We start from the raw sequence: 20871 nt of genomic DNA, 5'->3' as shown, positions 1-20871 counted from the left end.
AACAGCCCAGCACACACTGCCCATGGGCCCTTGGTGGGCCCTGGGCCCAGGTGTCAGGGAGAAGGTGGCTCAGTGTGCAGGCCTGCAGGGAAGGCCTCAGTGACACAGAGAAACCCACTCTGGACCCGCCTCCAGGCAGGGAGTCTGGGCTCTGTGGGTGGGCAGGGGAGGGGAATGAGGGACAGCCCTTGCCTCTGTCTCCCCATCTGTACCAAAAGCTGCACACAGGGATGAACCCCCCACTCTCCTCCAGGTTCACCCTGGCTCGGGGCTCCAGGCCCCATATCTGTGCCTGTAGGGAGGGGACCGAACCTCGGCATCAGTGGGCCCATCTTCACCCCAGCACCCCGCTCCACACAGGCAAGCTTCCACAGGCTTTTGTGTTCATTTATTTAAAACAAACATCTGTGCGCTATGTACAGGTCTGGCTCCCGGGGGAGCGGGTATGGGGGGGAGCCAAGCTGGGTGGGACAGCAAGGGAGCTGGGGGGGGGGATCTGGCCCCTTGTGTGGCTGGTAGGGCCAGCTTCTCCATTCCTGCCACCCAGCCCACCACCTTGAGACTGCCCCTCCCTGGTCCACGTCCATGGCTTCCCTCAGGTGGGGGCCTCCCTGCGTGAGAGCAAGATGAGGAAGCCTCTTCCCAAAGCAAAATAAATAACGTCCTGGGGACGAGACCTGCCCCAGCCTCCCTCAGCCCCAGACCGGCCATCGGTACCGGGTGTCAGAGAAGAGCCCATTGAGGAGGTCAAGCCCAGCCAGCAGAGGGTCTGGGGGTGCCCAATGGCCTGTGTCACCCCAGGGGCCCTAGGGGTGGAATGCAGAGCTGGACGGGCAGAGGCGAGGGGCTGGTCAGACCCCCAGGCTTTAAGGCAGAGCAGGGTGAGGGTGTGCGCAGCCCAGGGCCAGGCCAACCTTTGGCACAATCAGGGGAGGGCAGCGCGGTGGTCTCAGGCACAGCTGAGGCCAGGTGAAGGGCTGGAGGGAGTGTGAAGCCCTTGGTCCTGGACCTCCCGCTCCAGGGCCTCGTGGGTGGGCACTGGGGGCACAGGGTGGGGCTTTGGCCCCTGCCTGACTTCTGTCCCCACTGCATGTCCTTGAGCCAGCGCCTGATGGTCAGCAGAGCGTGTCCGTGTTGAAGGAGAGCTGGGCCTGGTGGGCAGATGGCAGGCCAGCCGGGCTTGAGAAGGTGTCTCCCGGGTCTAGGATGGGTACCCCACCTCTGCCCACCTTGAGTTCTGCCTCCGTGATGAGGCCTCTGGTGGCCTCTGCCTGCCAAGTCTGGTGGCTGCAGTGTTTCTGGCTCCCCCCACCTCCACCCCGCCCATGTCTGAAATCCCAGTTTCTAGCATGCCGTGGGGTCTGTGTCTGTCTGTGCCCAGGGCCTCTGTGTCTACCCTAGTGCTAGTATCAGAGGGACCCCTCTGTCTCCTTGAGCTTAGGACAGCAAGAATGCGCAGAGCCGCTCCCCCCCCTCCCCTCATGCAGAACCTGAGCCCTCTGGCCAGTCGGGCCCTGCAGACCCGGCTCACCCGCTCCTCCTCGAAGCTAATGAGACCCTCGTCTTCTGTGTCCAGGTCCTCAGGCTCATCGGCCACAAGTGCCCTTAACTCTGTGGGGGCAGGCCGGGGCCGGAAGAGGCTGAGCAGGCGGCCCAGGGGGGACCGCAGGGCCGAGGGCGGCTCTGTCTCCTGCTGCTCCAGGTTGTCGCTCTGCTTCTTGGCAAAGTTCACAAACACCTGGTGGGCAGCAGCAGGTGAGTGAGCAGGGGCCTGCCTAGGATGTCTCCCCACCCCTGACCTGGGGCACTCACGTTGTCCAGGGTGGTCTGGCTGACGGAGTAGTCTTCGATGCCCAGCACGCCTACCACCTGCTCCATCTTGCTGAACACCTGAGCCAGCGAGATATGCTCTGACTGGAGCTGGTACTGCACCTTCGTGTGGTGACGCTCCTGGGGGTGCACAGAGATCAGAGGCCGCTCAGCGGACCCCCAAACCCTGTCCCTGGGGCCCCACCCACCTTGAGCACGGCCTCTGGAAAGTTCCGGTTGAAGAACCGCACCACATCCTTCACATTCTGGCTACTCTTGGTCCTCACCGTGATCATGTAGCCGTCTCCAAACCTGCAGAACAGGGCTGTGGCTCCGTGTCCCCAGGCACCAGGGCAGTCATGGGCCCCCACGGCCTGCCACCCCACACTGGCCCCCTCGGCTCACCGGTTCTTCAGGTGCTGGATGCTGCCCAGACAACGCAGGCGCCCGTTCACCATGATGGCCAGCCGAGTGCACAGCGCCTCACACTCCTCCATGCTGTAGACAGAGACACAGGCTGGCATGGGGTGGGGGCCACTGTGTGCAGAGCAGCGGTGGGGAGGGAGGGCAGGGACACACCTGTGCGACGTCAGCACCACGGAGCGCCCCGTCTTGATGAGGTCGAGAATGAGATTCCAGAGGAAGCGCCGGGCCTTGGGGTCCATGCCTGTGGTGGGCTCGTCCTGGGGGCGGTGTCAGGCTCAGCCACTGCAGCTCACTGCCCCTCCCCCCCTCCCCCAAGAGGTGCAGCACCCACTGCCCCCTACACTGGCTCACCAGGAAGATGAAGGCCGGGTAGCCGATGAGGGCAATGGCTGTGGACAGCTTCCGCTTGTTGCCTCCACTGTAGGTGCCTGCCGGCTTGTCCGCGTACTTGCTCAGCTCCAGCTTCTCCAGCGCCCAATTGACCACCTGGGGGGGAAGGGACATCAAGGCCCACCCCTCCTCTGCCCTGCCCCTGCCGGGGCGCTGCCTACCCGGGCCTCGTCCTTCCAGGGGATGCCGCGGAGCCGCGTGTACAGCTGCAGGTGCTCCCGGGCTGTGAGCTCGTCGAACAGGGCATCGAACTGCGGGCAGTACCCCAGACTCTGCTGCACCTGGAGCAGCTCCTTGAGCACACTGGGGACACCATGACATCAGCACCCGCAGCCACAGCCACCCCACCCGCCCGGGCGCCCGCTGCCCGCCTGCACCTGTGCCCGTTGACGAAGGCCTCGCCCCCGGTTGTGCTCTCATCACCCGTCAGCATCTTGAAGGTGCTGGTCTTGCCTGCGCCGTTCACGCCCAGGAGGCCAAAGCACTCGCCGGGTCGAACGCCCAGGCACAGGCGGTCCACCGCCAGGATGCGGCCGATCTTCCGGGACTTGTACACCTGGTGGAGTGGAGGGGAGGGGAGGGGAGAGGAGCGGGGAGGAGGGGAAGGAAGGGGGGCGCCCGCCGGGATAAGCAGGGTGGCAAGTCAGGCTGGCCGGCCCTCGAGCCACACCCCTACCTGGCCCCGCCCCCTGAAAAAACGCCCCCAACTGGCCCCACCCCCAGAAACATGCCTCACTACCTCGCCCACACCGGAAAACACGCTCCCGCTGGCCCCACCCCCAGAAACTTCCCACTGCCCTGCCCCCACTGGGAAACGCACCCCCCATCTAGACCCCAATCCATCTAGAAGCCCCCCCCACCAGGTTCCTCCCCACAGGAAACACACCCCCGCTGGCCCTGCCCCTTCCTGGGCTCGCCCCAACCTGGCCCCCCTCTCACAAGCCCAGGGCCCACCTTGGTCAGGTTCTCGATCTTGACCATGTCATTGTCAGCATCCCCCCGCAGCACTCGCTGCCGCTCACTGGCCACATCCACATCATCCTCCACAGGCTTGGTAGAAACTGGCATCCGCCTGGGGACAAGGTGGGCAGGGCCATCACCCAGCCTCCCCAACATGCTCTGGCCATAGGACGGCGGGCAGTGCCCAGCTTGACCACTAGCCCCACATCTCCCGGCACTCCCCACTCACTGTGGCTGCCGCAGGAAGTTGTACTGGCACATGATGGTGAGGAAGAAGCCCACGAAGCCTTCGACCGTCATGGCCACCAGCCCCCTGGTGACAATATCCCACTCGAACGGGGACTTCATCTTGTCAAACTGGCCTGTGGGGCAGCCAGCTCAGGGCCTGTGCCTGGCGCCTCGGGAGCCCCCATCTGTCCCTGATGCTGGAATCCTTCATTTCCCAGCCAGGTGTGACCCACTCCGGGACCCCTGACCCCCGCTCACCAATCTTGGCGTAGTACTCATTGATGTACTCATTGTAAGCCATCTCCATGAGCCCGTGGCCCAGGTTGTAGTTGGGGAAGATGAGGAAGCAGCTTTTCAGGTAACTATTGACGACCTTCAAGTCCTGGAGGGTTGCAAGTAGTCACTGGCACAGCCTGGCCCTGCTGCCCCACTGCCCACCATGCCCCACTGCCCACCATGGCCCACTGTCCTGCTGCCCGCCATGCCCCGTTGCCCCACCTTGTCGTGCTCAAAGAGCTGCAGCAGGAAGGTGGCCACTGTGGCTGTGATGCCGATGAAGAGGTTGATGACAATGAGAAACACATACGCAGAGCTGGGGACCTCAAACCAGAAGGAGGCCGGGTACATGATGGGGGTGATAGACCACCTGCAGGTAGGCAGGTAGGGGTAGTCAGCGGGTGGCCTGCCCCCAGCCCAAGCCCCCACCCGCTGCCTGCTCCCCCTTACCCATAGAGCAGGAAGAGAGAGAGCACGGCAGGGAAGTTGGTGGGTGAAGTGTAGGCCGGCAGGTCAAACACAAACAGGATGATGACACAGCAGGTGGCTGGGACCAGATAGTTAAGCTACCAGAGCAGGGGTGGCAGGTGAGGGGCCCAGGAGCAGGGGTGAGGGGCCCCAGGGCAGGAGTGAGGGCTCAGGGTGGGGCAGGGCTGGGGCGCCTGGCAGGGGACAGGCAATGGGATGGCAGGGGACCAGGGGTAAAAGGAACCCCCCCCTCAGCCATGCAAGGAAGGGCACACCATGTCCCACACGTAGTTGGCGAGCCAGTAGATGACAGGGTTACAGCCACTGACAAACTGCAGGTGCTTCGCCTTGGTGGACTTCTCAGCTACCAGGAAGACCACGAAGCTGGCTGGCACGAAGGACATGGCCACGATGATGAAGATGGCAATGACCACGTCTGTGCCCTGCAGCCTGGGGGCAGGGCAGACATCAGCCCTTGCCTGGCACCCACCCCACAGCAACACCCTGGCCCCCCGGTCCCCATACACACAGGTAATCCAGGGAGAGGCTGGCACTCGTCTTGTTCATGGGGTGGTTGGTGACAGTGATGCCTACAGCACAGGGGAAGGCAGCCTCAGGGACCTGCTGCCTCCCCCCTGCCTGGCCCCACCCCACCCACCCCACCAAGGCGCACCATAGGCTGCCGGGTTGCCCTTGCTCTTGGGCAGGTTGGCGCGCAGGATGGCATTGTTGAGACTGTTGAGGTAGGTGGGCATGCTGTGGTAACCCTTGTTGTTGTAGAAAACCTGGAGAGACGCAGAGTCTGTGAGAGCCCTGTGGGTTCCTGTCCCCACCTGCACCCCTGGGCCAGAGCTGGAAGCCGCGAGGCCTGGGGCCACGGCTTACCTGGGCTGCCCTGCGCACCGCGATCTTCCGCACCATGACTGGGGCCCGGGCACCAAATGACACTGGGATGGACTTCTGGATGTTGCCAAAGGTGATGGCCCCATACCTGGGCAGGTAGGTCAAGGGGCAGTGATTCCAAGCACGCAAGGGGCAGACTGCCCCCTCACCCACAGCTGGCATGCAACCCCCACCGAGCTCACCGGTGCAGCCGGAAGCGGTCAGAGGTGAAGAGCAAGTACTCAGAGACGTTGTGGCCCGTGATGTCAGTCAGGATGTCGCCGGTGACCACCCGCATTTGGGGTGGGCGCCCGCCAACACCCCCTGGGCAGGAGAAGCCAGTGCCCTGCGCAGAGCAGGTGCAGCGAATGGGCTCCCGCACCAGGCGCGGCAAGGAGGGGGCCGATGTCCAGTTGTCTGCAGGCACAGCGGGTACCGCCAGCTCAGGCCCAGGCCATGCCCTGCCCACCACCCCCCCACAACCCCCGCAGCCTGGGGGCGCCCTACCTGGCCCAGAGGTGGGGGGCAGAGAAGTATTCCAAGCCTGCAGTGGGTCGTCCTCTGGAGACACGGGGGAGTCAGACGGAGCAGGCGAGGGCGGGGGTGGCACGAAGTTGGACAAAGGCAGCCCCTGTGTGAAGGACTCCAGGCACATGCTGTCAAAGAACCTGGCAGCCAGCAGGCGGGACTCGCCACTGCTCAAGTTCAGCATGGGCCCCAGTGAGCCATTGGCTGGAGACTTGAGCACACAGGTGGCGCCCACACCCGATGGCAACCGGAACGTGCTTACGAGCTGCTGGGGGCTGGCATCAGGCGACAGTCGCAACCTGGGGGTGGCCACAGTGTGTCAGTGGGGAGATGCCCACCAGTCTCTGCTCTCCCCGCCCAGCCCCCCGTCCCCAAGGCTGCCCCTGTCAGCGGCCTCACCGGTACTCCTGGCGCTCCTCATTGGCATAGGGGATGAAGTTGCCACGGGGCTGGGTATAGTTGTGGTATTGCGAAGGTGACAGGACCAGTGGGGGCAGGTCACCTGGTGGGGCGCACGGAGGCCTGACCTGGTGCCGCTTACCTAGCAGCGACCTCAGGCCTAGGTCCTACCCCCCCATTCCTAAGACTCAGGGTCCAAGCCTGAGGTGTGGGTCCCCAGGGTGCTGGGGTCGCACACCAGCCCCAAAGAGTGCCTGCCAGTCTCAGATGGAGTGCCCAGGCCCAGAGCAGGTGTGGTGGGGGAGGCACCACAGTCCCACTGGCATGGCCACCAGCCTCCTGATGTCCCTCTGCCTGGCCCAGTGGCCGTACCAATCTCAGGGACGGAGAGGGCCACGGTCATGGCCACGCAGACGAAGAAGGCAGGGAGCAGGATCTGGGAGGAGAGCGCCTTTGAGTTGCGGCGGGCGCAGTGGAAGCGTTTCACCAAGAGCCCGTGGAACTGGCGCATCTTCAACCACCAGCCCTCCAGTTTGCGGCTGCCCTGGCCAACCCTCGTGAGGGCCTCCGCCTCAGCTTCTGCACAGGGAGTGGGGGCTGAGCAGGCAGCCTGGGGCCACCCCACGGGGACCCCACCCAGCCCCGCCTGGCCGCCCCCCACCTTGCAGGCTGACGTTGTCAGGGTCCTGCAGGTTGTCAAAGAGGGGGCGGTAGTCGCCATAGACATCTGCATAGGTGGCTCCCTCGTCACCGCGTGCAGAGCCCACGGAGGATGTGGACTGCAGCGACACCTGTGACTGTGCCAGCTCTGTGCACCGGGCCAGGCCGCCAACAGGCGCCTCCCCGGGTGACGCCGGGCCCTCCGCCCCTGGTAGGGCATCCTTCCTGGACTCCTTCACATCTGTGGAGGGCCCGGGGAGAGAAGTGGGACCCAGGCCTGCCTGGGATCCTGAGTCCCCATGCCCACCTACCCACCCACCCAAGGCCCTCAGCCCGACCTCACCCTGGGGAGCCCCAAGTCCCATGGCCACCTCCCTGCCCAGCCCCAGAGCTGTCCTCGGGGAGTCAGGACACCCTGTCCCACCCAGAGTCCTTGGTCCCCAGAGAAGGAGGTAGAGTGAGCAGCCCCGGCCCCAGTCCAGACCCTGGCTGGGAGGGGTGCCATGCCATGGAGAGGGGTGCCGTGGGGAGGGATGGGGCTCATGAGCAGCTCTGGGACCTCTCACCCGCCTCACTGTTCTCCAGAGACTGGTCCTCCTCCGACACCTTGAGGAACACCTCCTCCAGCGTGGTGTCCATCAGCCCGAAGCTGCTCAAGTGCAGTGTGTCCAGACTCTGCTCCAGATGCTGTGAAAGAGCTGTGCGTGACCCCACCACAGTGCGGGTCCCCAGCAGGAACACACCCCACCCAAGCCCACTCCACCCTACACCCCTCACCTGGAAGAGACGCTCAAAGGCCCCCTTCTTGGCAGCCTCGCTTGGCAAGATGTAGGAGAGCTCTGTGCTCGTATCAGACACCAGCAGGCAGGAGGCCACGTGCTTGCGGATGAACTGGGAGACCTGGGGCTCTGAGCAGCTGCTCAGCTGGGTACGACCTGGGGGGCTTGCTGGCAGCCCTGGCTCTAGGAAGGGAGGGGAGCACAGAAGAGCTGGACTCAGGGGCTGGTGGAGGGGAATCCCAACCAGGTCATGAAGGGGCCTGAAAAGAGGGAACCCTAGGCCCCACCAGGCATGCCAGGCTTACTGGGGCAGCAGCAGGCCCCCCCATCAAACTCACTGGCCTTGGAAAAGGGGTCCTGGGGTAGGAGGGCCTCAGGCTGGCCCAGGCAGCCTCTATACAGACCTTGGGGGTCCCCAGGCTCAGCAGGCCGCTTGACCAGAGTGAGACGGTAGCCATCCCCATAGGCGCCCTTGAGGAAGAGCGGGGAACCACAGCACTTGAGCTTCCCATGGGAGATGATGGCAATACGATCCCCGAGCAGGTCAGCCTCGTCCATGTGGTGGGTGGACAGCAGGATGGTGCGGCCTGGGGGAGGCCAGGATTGGGGTCAGGGCACAGGGCTGGGACGGGGCGGGGCAGGCAGGGGCCACCCATCCCCTCCCGGTGCCCCACGGCCCGCTCACCTGGCTTATACTTCAGGATGAGGTCCCAGATGGCTCGGCGTGCATAAGGGTCCACGCCAGCAGTGGGCTCATCCAGGATGATGGCACGGGAGCCGCCCACGAAGGCGATGGCCACAGAGAGCTTGCGCTTCATGCCACCTGACAGCGTCTGCACCAGTGAGTGCCGCTTGTTGGAGAGCTCTAGGTCTTCAATCATCCTGAGGGCGGGACGGGGCATGTGGGCCCCCCGACAGTGGGAGCACCCAACCCCAGCCCCGCCGCACCCCCGCCCCCACCCACTTGTCCATCTCTTTGCGGATCTCCTCCTGGGCCATGCTCTTGAGCCGCGAGTAGAACCAGAGGTGCTCCTCCACCGTGAGCCGGTCAAAGAGCACGTTGTGCTGTGGACACATGCCCAGATTCTTGCGGATCTCGTCCATCTCCGTGCGGATGTCGTGTCCGTAGATGGTGGCCGACCCCGAGGTTGGCGGGAACAAGCCAGTGAGGATGGACCTGAGTGGGTGGGCTGGCAAGGTCACAACCCCCACCTCCTGGAAGGAGCCCACCCTGCCGCCCACGTGGTGACAGAGCAGACTCTGGCCTAACACTCACATGGTAGTGGTCTTGCCAGCCCCATTGTGTCCCAGGAATGACACCACCTGGTTCTCATATAGGTTCAGGCTCAGCCTGTTTAAAGCCAACTTCTTGTCGTTCTTGTAGACCTTGGTGAGCTTGTCCACGCAGACTACCAGTGGCAGGTGAGTAGGTTCCTCCTCCATTCCCCGCATCTCCTCTGCACCAGGGCGGCAGGTCAGCTAAGGCTGCCCTGGGGCCCCCAACCCCAAAACCTAGTGATCACCCCAGCCACTGCCCTGGCACCCGCCTCACCCAAGCGCCGGCTCTCCATAGCACAGGCCTGGTCTTCCTCCATGACGCTGAGACGGGGGGCACGAGCCCATGGCCAGCTCCACTCCCAGGCCTCCGTACGCCCACTGCCCAGCCAGTAGGACTTCTGCAGTGGGAAGTACCAGGGCCGGGGTAGCCCATACATGCCTAAGGGTTGGAGAGCAGAAGGGAGGCTGACCCAGGGCCTGGGGTTGCTGTCCATGCCAATCCATGTGCCTTCCACTAGGGAGCCATATCCCCCTGCCAAGAGTTAGCTGGTACCTGGGTGCACAGCCTCTATGTACCACGTGAGCACGCCGTAGACGGCTGCATCTATCATCAGCATAGTGACCGCCAGGAGCAGGTTGAAGTCATCACCTTCCACAGGTGACTGGCTGAACGTGTGCCACTGGATGCCCACACCTGCCACCTCGTACAGGGCAAAGTACTTGGAGCCCAGGCCAAAGGCTGTTGTGGACATCAGGGACTGAGGGGACAATGGTGTCAGTGGGGAAGGGGGCTGGATCCCACCCTCACCCCAGCCACCCCTGACCCTCACCGCAATGCACTTCTCAAAGGCAGTGATCTTGTCGTGGGCCACCTCCTCACGGATCGCCACATACATGTAGGGCACGTAGCTCAGGAAGTAGATGATGCCGCCGCAGGCGGAGGCCAGCTTGGCCTTGGAGTACAGCACAGACACCAGGAAGCTAGGGTAGGTGCGGCCACTGGCCGTCAGCCATACCTGACCCTTGGTACAGAGCCCAAAGCCCTCCTGGCGTGTCCCTCCTGGGGTCCAGAGCAGCTCCAGGATGGGTGCTTCTGTGTTTTTGGGGTCAATGCAAGGGCTACTCGGCCAGGACCCAAGCAAGGCCCCCTCCCAGCCTGCCGCCAGCCACACATGCTCACCAAAACATGATGGTGGCCACGGCATAGACGGCCAGGAAGAGCCAGATGATGAGCACGTGGCTGTGCATGAGCACCTGGCCATACTTGAGGATGGCCGTGAGTGCCGTCACAGAGATGGAGAGCTGCACAAAGCCAGTAATGAACCAGGCCACCCAGTGCACTGCGTTGTTCAGGCCCATCGTCTTCATCACCTGTGGGCAGGTGGGCATCGGGCTGGGGCAGGAGGCCTTGTGCTTGGGGCAGGGCACCAGGAAAGGGTGACCTGCCTCTGCCCTGCCGGCCAGGCCCAGGGAGGGAGAGGTGTCCGCAGGCTGCCCCCCACCCTCATTCCTCCCCCGCCACCTCTGTGCCCCCCCCACCCCCGTCCCCCCACCTCCTTCAGCCGGTGTTCCTTCTCTGCTACAATGTGCTGGATAGTCATGGCCACGGAGTAGACCCAGGAAATCACCATGCAGAGCGGCATCATGTGCTCGATGACAAACAGGAAGCTGAGGTCCAGGCAGGGGCGTGAGGGGAGGGGCTTGGCCTGAGCCCCAGCCCCCAGGCCCCCAGAAACACACACTCACTCGTCTCGCGTGTAGCAGGGGTAGGGAAACATCTGCACGTAGTTCCCAGGCTCCACCACATCGTGGCCCACGAAGGTGTTGATGATGGCTCGCTCCATCATGTCTACAGGCAGGAGGGGTCAGCCACGGGGTCGGGGGGTGGCCAGGCCTATCCCCGCAGCCCCAGGGGCGGCCCTCACCCTGGATCCAGACGAAGCCATACAGGAAGTAGAAGCGGCCGCCAGTGTTGGGCCCTGGGCGCCAGTAGGCCCGGCGGATCTCATTGGTTTTCTCTGTGAAGCTGGAATTCTGGCGGATCTTGTAGTGCACGTGGGGTGGCAGGGAGCCATCCTTGCGGGTCTGGAAGATCACACCTGGGAACAGGATGAGGGTGGGTGGAGGGGCCGCCTGGGGACAGGATGAGGGGCAGGTGGGGGGCAGAGTGGGAGGCTGGCTGTGGGGGAGGGTCACCAGGGAGGGAGGGGTGTGAGGGAGGGGGCGTGACCAGGGACTGGGCAGTGCTGGGGCTTGAGGGGCGGGGCCGCAGGGGAGGAAAAGCCAGGGTGGGGTGAGGGTGCTAAAGGCGAGGGCGCACAGGAGCAGATAAAGGGGTCCTGGAGGGCAGCGGTAGAGAGACGGGAGGCTGGGGGGGTCAGCAGAGCAGGGCTCAGGGGACTAGCTCACTGGCAAACACGGTGACATTGTCCTGGTAGGCCTGGTTGAGAGTATAGTTGACGATGCTCTCCTCATCGGGAAAACCCTTGAAGATGTCCACACTCACCTGGGGGGGAGAGGTGTTGTCGGGAGCCGGCCCTGAGCACCAGCCCCTCCGCGCCAGCCCAGGGGCCTGTGTACCCACCTTGGACATGAACTGGATCCAGCCACAGGCCGCGTTGTCAATTGTGTCCAGCTGCTGCAGGAGTGCCGAGCCATTGGGCAGAGAGAAGTTGTCCTGGCGCAGGGCGGGCGGCAGTTCCTCTAGGGATAGGTTCAGGGCTTCGGGGTGCAGCCGCAGCTCTGCCACATACTGGGGGTGGAGGGCCAGCTCAGAGGGCAGCCCAGGATGCAGCACTCCCCCGCCCCCCTCCTTCTACCCCCCACCCCCCCATCCCACCCCCACCCCCGCACCTGCTGTAGCCAGCGCAGGTGCTGCTGCAGCTTGCCCTGCTCCAGGAAGCTGCGGATCTCTGCAGAGATGTTGAGCCACACTTGAGCATAGTGGGTCACGTTGCCTACAAAGGCAAAGGTCTCGTTGGCCTGCAGAGGGTGAGGGCATGGGTCACAGGGCTCACAGAAAAAACCCCGCCAGCAAGGGGGTGGTCCAGTCCTTTGTCCCCCACCCGCCACCGCCCGTGGCCCAGACAGTCCTCGCCAACAACCAACCTTGCTCAGGCACACTTCCACCTGGACACTCAAAACCCTCCCCTCCCTACCTTCCTGCCACTACCCCATACAACTGGCTCTGCCCAGGCTCCCTAATGTCATCTGCTGTGACTTCACCGCCCCCACACGTCCTCCACAGATGGAGGATGGATCCTCCACAGAGCCCCCTCCACAGACTCTCCTTCCTGGGCCATTTCCAGCCCTGGCTTCTACTTCCCCTAACAGGACTTCTCCCTGGAATGGCCACAGACATTCTGCCCTCAGCGGGACGCTCCCATGCCACCCAGCTGCCCCACCCAAATCTCGCCCATCAGGGGCTGCTCTGGAGGGTCTCTGTCCAAACCAGCAGGGCCAGCCTTGTACCTCCCCAGCCAGGCCAGGACCCGGAACCTTGCCAGGGGCCCCTGCATCTCCAACGCCCCCATCAATCCTCCCACCCCCCCAAATCAAGTCAGGGCTCCCATGCCCGGGCTACAGCCTCCTCCGTGCCAGTTCTACTGACCCTCCTCTGCATGGGGGTCTCTGGCCTGCACAGCCCCTCTACCCAGATCCGTCAGCTTCTGCCCCAGGAGGCACATGCAGCTCGACCCCCAACCAGTGAGACTTGCGAACCTTGAGGATGACGCGGTCAGCCTCGGAGCCCGCTGGTGCGTACAGGATCTTGGGATTGCTGGTCATGAGGTGCACAAGAAGGCCCAAGTTCCGCTGCTCCTTGCTTGTGAAGCCCAGGGAGCTCATGTTGCCCTGCCGCAGTGCCTCGGGCTCGATGGTGCTAGGGTGGGGCCGGGGCATTAGGGGTGCCAGGTTGGGGGTGGGGGTCAGGCCCTGCTCCTATCTGTCCCTGTCCCCTTTCCCCGTGCCCACCTACCGGTTGTTGCCACACAGGATGGGCTGCAGGCCAGCCCAGAGCTGCACAAAGGCGGAGCATTGTCCCTGCAGTGCATCGGAGGGGGCTGGAGCCGCGGCGGATGGGGCACCCTCCTCCACTGTGGAGTTGGAGCTCGTGCCCACCGCAGCCGCAGTGCCATTGGCTGTCCTTCCAGGGCTGCTGGCCGGGGGCCCTGGAGCACGGCGAGTGCAGGCGCCCTGGGGCAGCAGCAGGGCCAGAGCTGAGAGGATGTCCACATCCTGCAGAACTTTCTGGGCATCCAGCAGATCCTCCAGCAGTGCCTGCAGCTGCTGTGGTGGTGCTGGCTGCTGCTGGGGAACTGAGCCGTTGGGGGTGTCCAGGCCCAGCTGAGGGGAAATGGGTCATGTGGGGAAATGCAGACCCAGGAGAGGGAGCAGGGCCCAGGGACGGATCTGAAGGTGGGTATTTGAGGTCAAGGGTAGAGGAGGCAGGATGCAGGCTGGGATGAGAGAGGCTGAGGAAGAGTCTGCATCCTGGGGGCAGGGGCACACTGACTGGGGCTGGGAAACAGTCTAGAGGGAGGATGTGGGGCATGGCTCTACTGGGAGTATGTGGGACATCCACCACAAGCATACCCCACTCACAGCCCTGGGCCCAAGGAACCCCAGCATCTCCTCCAGCCCAGGCGGTGGACCCGTGGGCCAGTGGGCAGACAGGCGCTCACCTGCTGGGCAATCTTGGCCACATCCAGCTGGTTCTGGAGCTCAGCAGCCAGCCCAGAGAAGCGCTGGGCACGGGCTGCGGCCCGCCCACTGCAGACAGCATCCCGGTAGCCCTGCAGTGCTGTCTCCTGACCCTGGGACACCGTGAGGATGCGGCCTAGCTCCCTAGAGCCTCGTGTACATGTGAGTTGCTCCAGGAGGGCAGGGGCCAACAGCAGCTCCTGGGGGAGGGGCGCAGGGGAACAGCTGAGAGATCACCTCAACCAAGAGGAGACCAAGGCCTTAGCCCACAGAGGCCACAGGTCTCCCCCGAACTGTGCCAGGTCCAAGACAACCCAGGGGCTGTGATGGGGCTGGGAGCACATCACTGTCCTGCCTTCCCCTTCCCCATGCTGCCAGCCACAGACTCCCAGGGACCCCCCTCACCCCCAGGAAAAGTTCAGAATTCTCACAGGGACCTCTTTCTTCACCCACCGAAGCAGAAACACCCGCCAGAGGCAGGCGGCATGCTCCCATCCCACTAACAGATCCTCTCACCTCCATCCGGAATAGGGGATTGCTACCCAGGCGGCGCCAGGGATCCTGACCCCTGGGGAGGCCCGACCCCACTTCTAGGGCAGGTGAAGGGCCAAAAAGCAGGTGATAGACCTGGGGCATAAAGGGGGCATGGCTCAGGCCAGGAGGTTCCAGAGCCTGGCCCCAGGGTCGCCTCAGAGCCCCACATCCCCCCATCATTGCTCTCCATTCCCACAAGCAGGGGAGCAACTGCCCAGGGCCAGGAGCTGCCCCGAGAGGGGACACATGCCCGCTGCTGGCGCTCGTCCCACCTCACCTCGGGCAAATCCACCTGGGCAGCCAGGAGAGCCTGGGCCGTGCTGTTAGGTAGTGACAGGTTCTGCATCAGGAAGCGACAGAGCTCCCGTGGATCCCTGGCCACCGAGCCCAGAGAGAAGGAGGACGCTGGACAGGCAGAAGGATGCACTAAGGGCCAGTCAGGCCCGGGTCAAGGCAGCCTGAACAGGCACAGAGCCAAGCTGCCCGCACCAGGCACAGGCTCAGGCACAGGTGCAGGCAGCTCTGCTAGGTCGGCCTGAGCACAGAGCACGTTCACCCCAGGAACTCAGAGCAACGGTTCAGACTGAGGCCCAGACCCAGGTCCACGGGCAGGAGTCACCAAGCTGGGGTTTGAACCCAGGTGACACCAGACCTTGGGTCTCAAGCCCCTCCTCCCCACAGAGGCCCTGCCCAGGCTGCCCGGGCGCACCTGTAGGTCTGTCCAAGCGGCTCTCCCAGGTGTCAGGGCCCGAGCGGAGGGCCTCCAGGTGCTGGCGCAGGGCCTCGAGCTCCGAGCCCAGGCTGGGTCGTGCCGGGTCGAACAGGTTGCCCTCCTCCACCACGCGGTTGAGGCGCTCCAGCAGCTGAGTGACCCTGCACCACCACCGGAGGTCACCCATGGCCCCTGCGGCCGGGGGTGGGGGTGGGGGTGGCAGGGGGCAGGGGCACTCACGTGGAGTTGGCGTACTGCAGGAAGCCAAACTCGTCTCTCTGGCCATCAGGACACAGAGACTGCATGACGGGCAGGATGCCAGCAGAGGTGAGAGGTGCTGCTGTGTAGAAGGCTGCAGGGGGTGGTCAGGGCAGGTGAGAGGGCCCGAGGAGTGCGGACAGGAGGGGACAGGGAGAGGAGTCAAGAAAGGGGAGGGAGACGAAGTCCAAATAGAGAAAGTGAGAGAAAGTCAGGGAGGAAAAGCAGCTTCAGGCAGCAGATAGGGGCAGAGGACCAGGCATTCGGGTGCAAATGACCCCAGCAGGTCAGAGGTCAGAGAGTGTCTCTCCATCCCTTCCACACAACTCCCAGGATGTCCCTCATCCCTCAGCCAGCCCAGGCCAAGATGCCTGATGCTTTCCCCAAGGATTCAAGTGTGGCACTGCCTACAGAGCCCAGGGGAGCATGAGGGGCCCCCAGTGGGCAGTGACCTCTGACCTCTCTGGCCAGGTGGTTAGCAAAGTGAATGCAGAAGTGCACAGGGGTCCGAAGGGCAAGCAGCCAGGTGACCTTGCCCCACAGGGCAGAGCCAGGCGACCCCACAGAGAGACAGATGCCCCCCAGAAGCTTGACGTGGGAGCCACCAGGGCCCAGGCGCCCTTCAGGACCCACTACCCCTCATCCCTGTGCACCAGCTATTCCTGACAGTGGGCATGGGGTTCTGGAGGATGTAGCCAGGCCAGGAGAGGCTGGGGCACTAGGGTTAATGCACTTGGGTTAATGCAAGCAGGGGCAGGGCGTGCTTAGGCCGCACCAGGAGGGCTGCTCACTTACAGACTGCATGCAGGCCCAGGAGGAGGACAAGAGACCATGCAGGGGAGGGGCAAAACAGAACAGAGGAGGACAGTGAGGGACGGCCACCATGGCCAGCCCTGTTTTCAAGCCCAGCCGGGTGGCGCGGCCAGGGACCACTCCGGGGAGCAGGCTCACGGGCCCCATGGGGGCAGCATGGCAGCTGGGACACACGTGCAGGCATGTGCACCCAGGGAATGCACGTGTGACACGGTGAGGGCCGCCTGTCCCCCACTGCCCACCCAGCTGTGCCCCAAGACCAGCCCTGAGGACACCCACCTTCCTTCACAGAGATGGTCGGTTTCTTCTGCCGAAGCCCCAGCAGAATGAAGAAGAGGACCAGAGGAATGAAGATCTCAAAGGCCAAGACCCACTGGAAAGGGCGGGCTGAGTAAGGCTGCCTGCCTCAGGCAGCCTGGCCTCCCGCATGGCCGTCCCAGGCAGCCTGCCACAGGCTGGACAGGACAGAGCCCGGTTCTCCCCTCCACAGACGTCCAGCCCTGTCCAGCCCCACATACCGCCCCCCAACAGAGTTTGCCTCCCATTTCTTCAAGGGCCTTTCTGATGCGCAAGAGCACGATGCTGTCTGGCCCAAGCACATCAGTGCTCCCACCCCCCAGCCAAGGTCTGATTTGCCAGCAGGGACAAACCAGCCAGCTTGTGGTCTACTATGACCTGTGCATCTGCCCAGCTCAGCTTCTCCTTCCACACCTTCTCCTGGCTAGGATCTGGAGGTGGGCTGGGGGGCTATCTACAGCTCCCACACTGCTCCAGGGTCAGCCCTCCTCATTGTGACAGCACTGTTACACCCTCCTAAAGAGCCCAGGGAGACAAGGCCTTGATAAGGGGAGGCATGGCTCTAGCCCAGGGCCCTGAGCCTCTGGGAAAACCTGCTTAGAGGTCTGACGGCCCTGAGTCCCTGACACAGGGGTGCCCTGTCCTGCTCTGGGCCTGATCCCTCACCCCGTGTGGCTCAGCCCCCCCTCCCCACAGGACTCTGTTCAGTCTTCCCAGGACTGCTCCTGCCACCCCAGCGGGGCAGCAAGGTGAGCCCTGGTGGAACGTGCTCTGAGTAGGAAAGGAAGACCAGAAGCAACAGAGCCCCAGGCCTCTGGAAAACGGGAGGACTTGCTACAGTTTGTGATATGGCCACCTGTCCTAGTCCGGGGAAGGAAGGTGGATAGCTGCCCCCACCCCCCGCCCAGGTCTTCTCTGAGGACCAAGTTTCCTTCACCCTCACCCCCGACCCCAAAACAGACTCCAGAGTCCCCACCCCAGTGGCATTCCATCTGGCCCAGCACCCCAGCTCCCGGCCCCCTAGGGTGAAACAGCCGCTGTTGTTTACCGTGCTTTGACAATAGTGCTCTGTGGTCTGGAACACCCCACTGTGTGTCTGCACCCCACGCCTGCCCCAGTCCGTGCCAGCCTCCACCACCACCCCCCCGAGCCAGGATCCAGCCAGCCTAGGGCTAGCCAAGGAGGCACCACGGACACCCACAGGGCTGGGGACAGGCACCTATGCCACACACATGTTCCTAGAGCAAGGGTGGCTGCATGCAAGTGGCGGTGCAGGTGGCCAGGGTCATAGCCATGGTACCAGCCCCACCCACACCCGCCCTGCCACTGGGCACCTCCACCGTGTAACTGCAGCAACAGGCCAGGGCTACCTCCTCATTGCTATAGCAACGGCCGCGCAGGAGCTGCTGGGAGGAGGGAAGCCTGCTTGGCGGGCGGGCGGGCGGGCAGGCGGCCAGAGGGGCATCTGGTTACAGGCAGGCAGCACAGGTTCGGCCCTACCTGGGAGCCCCACCTGGACACCCCATGGCGGCCTGCAGGGTGGTCAAACCCTGGTCCCTCAGGGGTAGCCCAGCGCCCCCATGGTGTCCCAGGGCCTGAGGGCCCACTCCAGGCCTGAGCCACCTCCTGCTATGTCAAGGGGAGAAGAGAGGAGAACTGAACACGAAAGAGCCTCTCAACCCAGCGATGAGGCCACAGCAGCCCCAAAGTCGACCTCTGCCCAGCTCAGAGGGGACAGGCGACACTCAGAGATGAAGAAAGACAGATACAGAGGTCTTTGGTTCCTACTCTCCAAACCAAACTTTCAGGAGGCGCACTCTGACCCCCAGAGAAGTACACAGCCTGCAGGGCAAAATGTCTCTTGGCTAAGCCCACAGGTCTAACTCTGAAGCCCAAGACCCTCCTGGGAAAGTAGGGGGGCCAGCAAGAGTGTGCCAGGCATCTGGCCAGCCCTAGCCCCAGCCCCATGGACAAGCCCAGCAAGGCCTTAGCCCCCGTGAAGGAAGAATTTCGGATTTGCTGGGGTCTTGGGCCAAGGTCCTCCATACAGCCTACCCAGTTCCTGGTACTGCTGCTGCATACATGGGCCCAAGGAGATTCTAGGGAAGACCAACGTAGCAGGTGGGGGCTGCTCCCGGGTGTCTGGCAGTAGACAGCTCCCACCTGTTTGCCAGGTGCCCCACAGGCCACTGCTCCTTCTCTGAGCCTTGAGATCCCCCGGGGATTTAGGGGCCATCATCCCAGCCTCTGCTCCCAGCCCCTGGGGGCTCTTAACTGCCAAGAACCCTGGGACTAATACTAATGGTGCCCAGATTCCAATCCCCTTTTCCTCCTCTGAGCCCTGCCCTGGTGTCCCCGGTAACCTGAAATCAGAACCAGGGGGAGCTGCACCAGAGGCCACAGCCCTGATCCATGGGACCCAGTGCCAGCCAGACCCAGGCACGTGGGCAGGGAGTGTACTCAACCCTGGTTCCCCACCAGGCTCAGGTGCCTGGGGGACTCCTGCCAGGCCACAGTAATGACGTCCACCCTGCCCTGTTTGCAGTCCCGGGCTTCTCATTATGCACTTCAAAGCCCTTCTCAAGGAGAGACCCTGGCAAGAGCTCATCAGCCCAAGGGGACTCAGAGCCAGGTGGCAAAAGAGCCTCTCAGGCCCCAGGTGGGCCAGAGGATGCTTTGTCCTCAGGCCCCAGATCTGGACCCCAGCCTGCTTGGGGCCTCGGTGTGGAAAATTCCCAGGGCCCATTCAGAAACCCCAGCTGTCCAGGCCTCTCGATGGTCTATGTGCTGCTGTCAGGACATCAGGACAACAGGAGATGCCCCTGCCCTTCCCAGAGCAAGCGTGGCAAGGGCCAGCGTGATGACATCCATACCGACCCAGGCTGGCTTCTGTCCCTGACAGCTGCTGTGGCCCGCACCCTCAGGCCCCTGGCTGCCCCAGGCACAGGGCAGAGAGCTGGGGTGCTTGGTACTCACAGCTCCAAACAGCAGGACCTGGCTCCCAGAGGGGGCTGGGGTTGGGGAGGTCAGCCTCAGGAAGGACTGCCCCAAAGGACAAAAGGGTACAGGGATGCAGCCTAATCCATGCTGGCCCAGCAAGGACATTCTCCTTGATGAGAGAGCAGGAGCAAGGGCCAGCGGACTTGCGGGAAGGCGGAGGAGGAGGAGGAGGAGGAGGAGGAGGAGGAGGAGGAGGAGGAGGAGGAGGAGGAGGAGAGGATGAGGAGGAGGAGGAGGAGGAGGAGGAAGAGGAGTGTCTGCCCAAGGGCAGAAGGGTGGTGCAGGGAGGAAGAGGCAGGGTCCCTGCAGGGACTCCAGGGGGGCTGAGCACAGAAACCAAGGACTTTCATAGTTAGGAAGAGTCCACCATATCAGCCCTCTGTTCGTCTCCGGAACCAGGGCCTCCCGCGACCCCAGGGTCCTGGGGCCGCTCGGCCCCCCTACTCGTGCGGCTGGCCCCAAAGCGGGCGCGGCGCGGGGCACCCATCCCGTGACTCAGCCGAGCACCGCGAATGTCAGCGGGCGCGGGCCGCGGCCCGCGGGCCGAGCCGGTCCCCGGAGACCAGAGGCTGCAGCAGGCAAGGGCGGGCGGGGTCCCGCGCCCGCCCGGGGTCTGCGCGCGCCCGGCCCGGCCACACGTGCGCGCGGAAAGCGCGCCGCTGGCCCCAATGCGCGCGACCTCGGGGTGGGGTGGGGGGCAGGCCGGGAGGCGCGCGGGTCGCTCACCGGGCTCCGGCGCTTCAGCGTCACGTTCTTCCAGAGCAGCAGCTGCAGCTGGTGCAGGAAGCCCATGGCGGGGCCGCTCTCCGGCCGCCTTCGCGCCGCTGCCCGCTCCTCTGCGCGCCCCACCGGCCCCGCCGCCCGCCGCGCCGCTCGGCATCGCCCGCGCGGGGCGGGGCCTCGAGCGTCCGGGACCGGCTCGGCGCTGGCTCCGCCCCGGCGGCCGCGGTGACAGCCACTCGCCCCGCCCCCGCTTAAAGGCGCCGCGCCGCATCCGGAGACCCCGCCGCGTTGCCAGGCGATTCCTGCAGCTCCACCCCTCCATCGCTCCGAGCGTCGAAGTGACTTGCACACAGCTTCCCTCTAAACCCCGGACTTACGCCCTCTAGGGCGCTCGGGGGCCCCTGGCCGGCGCGCAGCAGCCCCTCTCCCCCGTGGAATCCTCACGCAGAGGCGCCCCGAGGGGATGCCGAGGGGGTGCAGCACCTCCACCCGCCCACGCAGCAGTGGACGTCAGAGCCAGGGCTCCGGGGCCCCAGGGTCACTGCCGGGCTGGAAAGGTGTAGCCGCCCACACGTGGGGACCCGGGGATCCCACCTGTGCAGGGCGGGCAATGTCTGTCCTCAAGTCTTCAAGAATCAGCAACCTGGCCCGACCAGGTGCTTCCTGGCCCCCCCGCGTCTTAAGGGAGGGGATGGGCGCTTGTGAGGGTGCTGCAGGGGACTGTCCCACCGTTGTGAGACTTTCCTGGGT

General features: G+C 64.2%; 1 protein-coding gene across 2 annotated transcripts; it reads right to left on the bottom strand.

Annotated features, from left to right (window-relative positions):
* Positions 1-377: 377 nt before the first annotated feature.
* Positions 378-20274, bottom strand: ABCA2 (ATP binding cassette subfamily A member 2). 2 transcript variants are annotated; one of them, XM_055326815.1, is made up of 48 exons: positions 20125-20274; positions 16381-16474; positions 15271-15382; positions 15028-15191; positions 14596-14723; positions 14301-14411; positions 13766-13984; positions 13060-13427; positions 12804-12963; positions 11937-12065; positions 11668-11835; positions 11493-11589; positions 11009-11182; positions 10830-10932; positions 10637-10751; positions 10264-10454; positions 9914-10064; positions 9637-9841; positions 9358-9522; positions 9082-9262; positions 8770-8982; positions 8491-8687; positions 8210-8392; positions 7804-7988; positions 7593-7713; positions 7028-7267; positions 6739-6945; positions 6367-6469; positions 5947-6266; positions 5643-5856; positions 5443-5548; positions 5231-5342; positions 5087-5147; positions 4833-5007; positions 4540-4655; positions 4312-4459; positions 4072-4195; positions 3815-3947; positions 3580-3697; positions 3003-3181; positions 2787-2928; positions 2587-2721; positions 2389-2492; positions 2215-2307; positions 2019-2121; positions 1813-1950; positions 1532-1738; positions 378-1151 (listed from the first exon to the last, which is right to left on the bottom strand). In XM_055326815.1, exons 1-48 carry the CDS (start codon positions 20188-20190, stop codon positions 1116-1118), a joined length of 7314 nt encoding a protein of 2437 aa, XP_055182790.1. In that variant the 5' UTR covers positions 20191-20274; the 3' UTR covers positions 378-1115. The 2 variants fall into 2 exon arrangements, with proteins under 2 accessions (XP_055182790.1, XP_055182799.1); XM_055326824.1 differs by lacking the exon at positions 20125-20274 and having other exon boundaries at positions 15271-16086; positions 16381-16469.
* Between the last annotated feature and the right edge of the window lie 597 nt (positions 20275-20871).

This window comes from Nyctereutes procyonoides, unplaced genomic scaffold (genome assembly GCF_905146905.1).
Source record: "Nyctereutes procyonoides isolate TBG_1078 unplaced genomic scaffold, NYPRO_anot_genome, whole genome shotgun sequence".
Lineage (NCBI taxonomy): Eukaryota > Metazoa > Chordata > Mammalia > Carnivora > Canidae > Nyctereutes > Nyctereutes procyonoides.
This window is presented reverse-complemented; position numbering and strand designations above follow the sequence as displayed.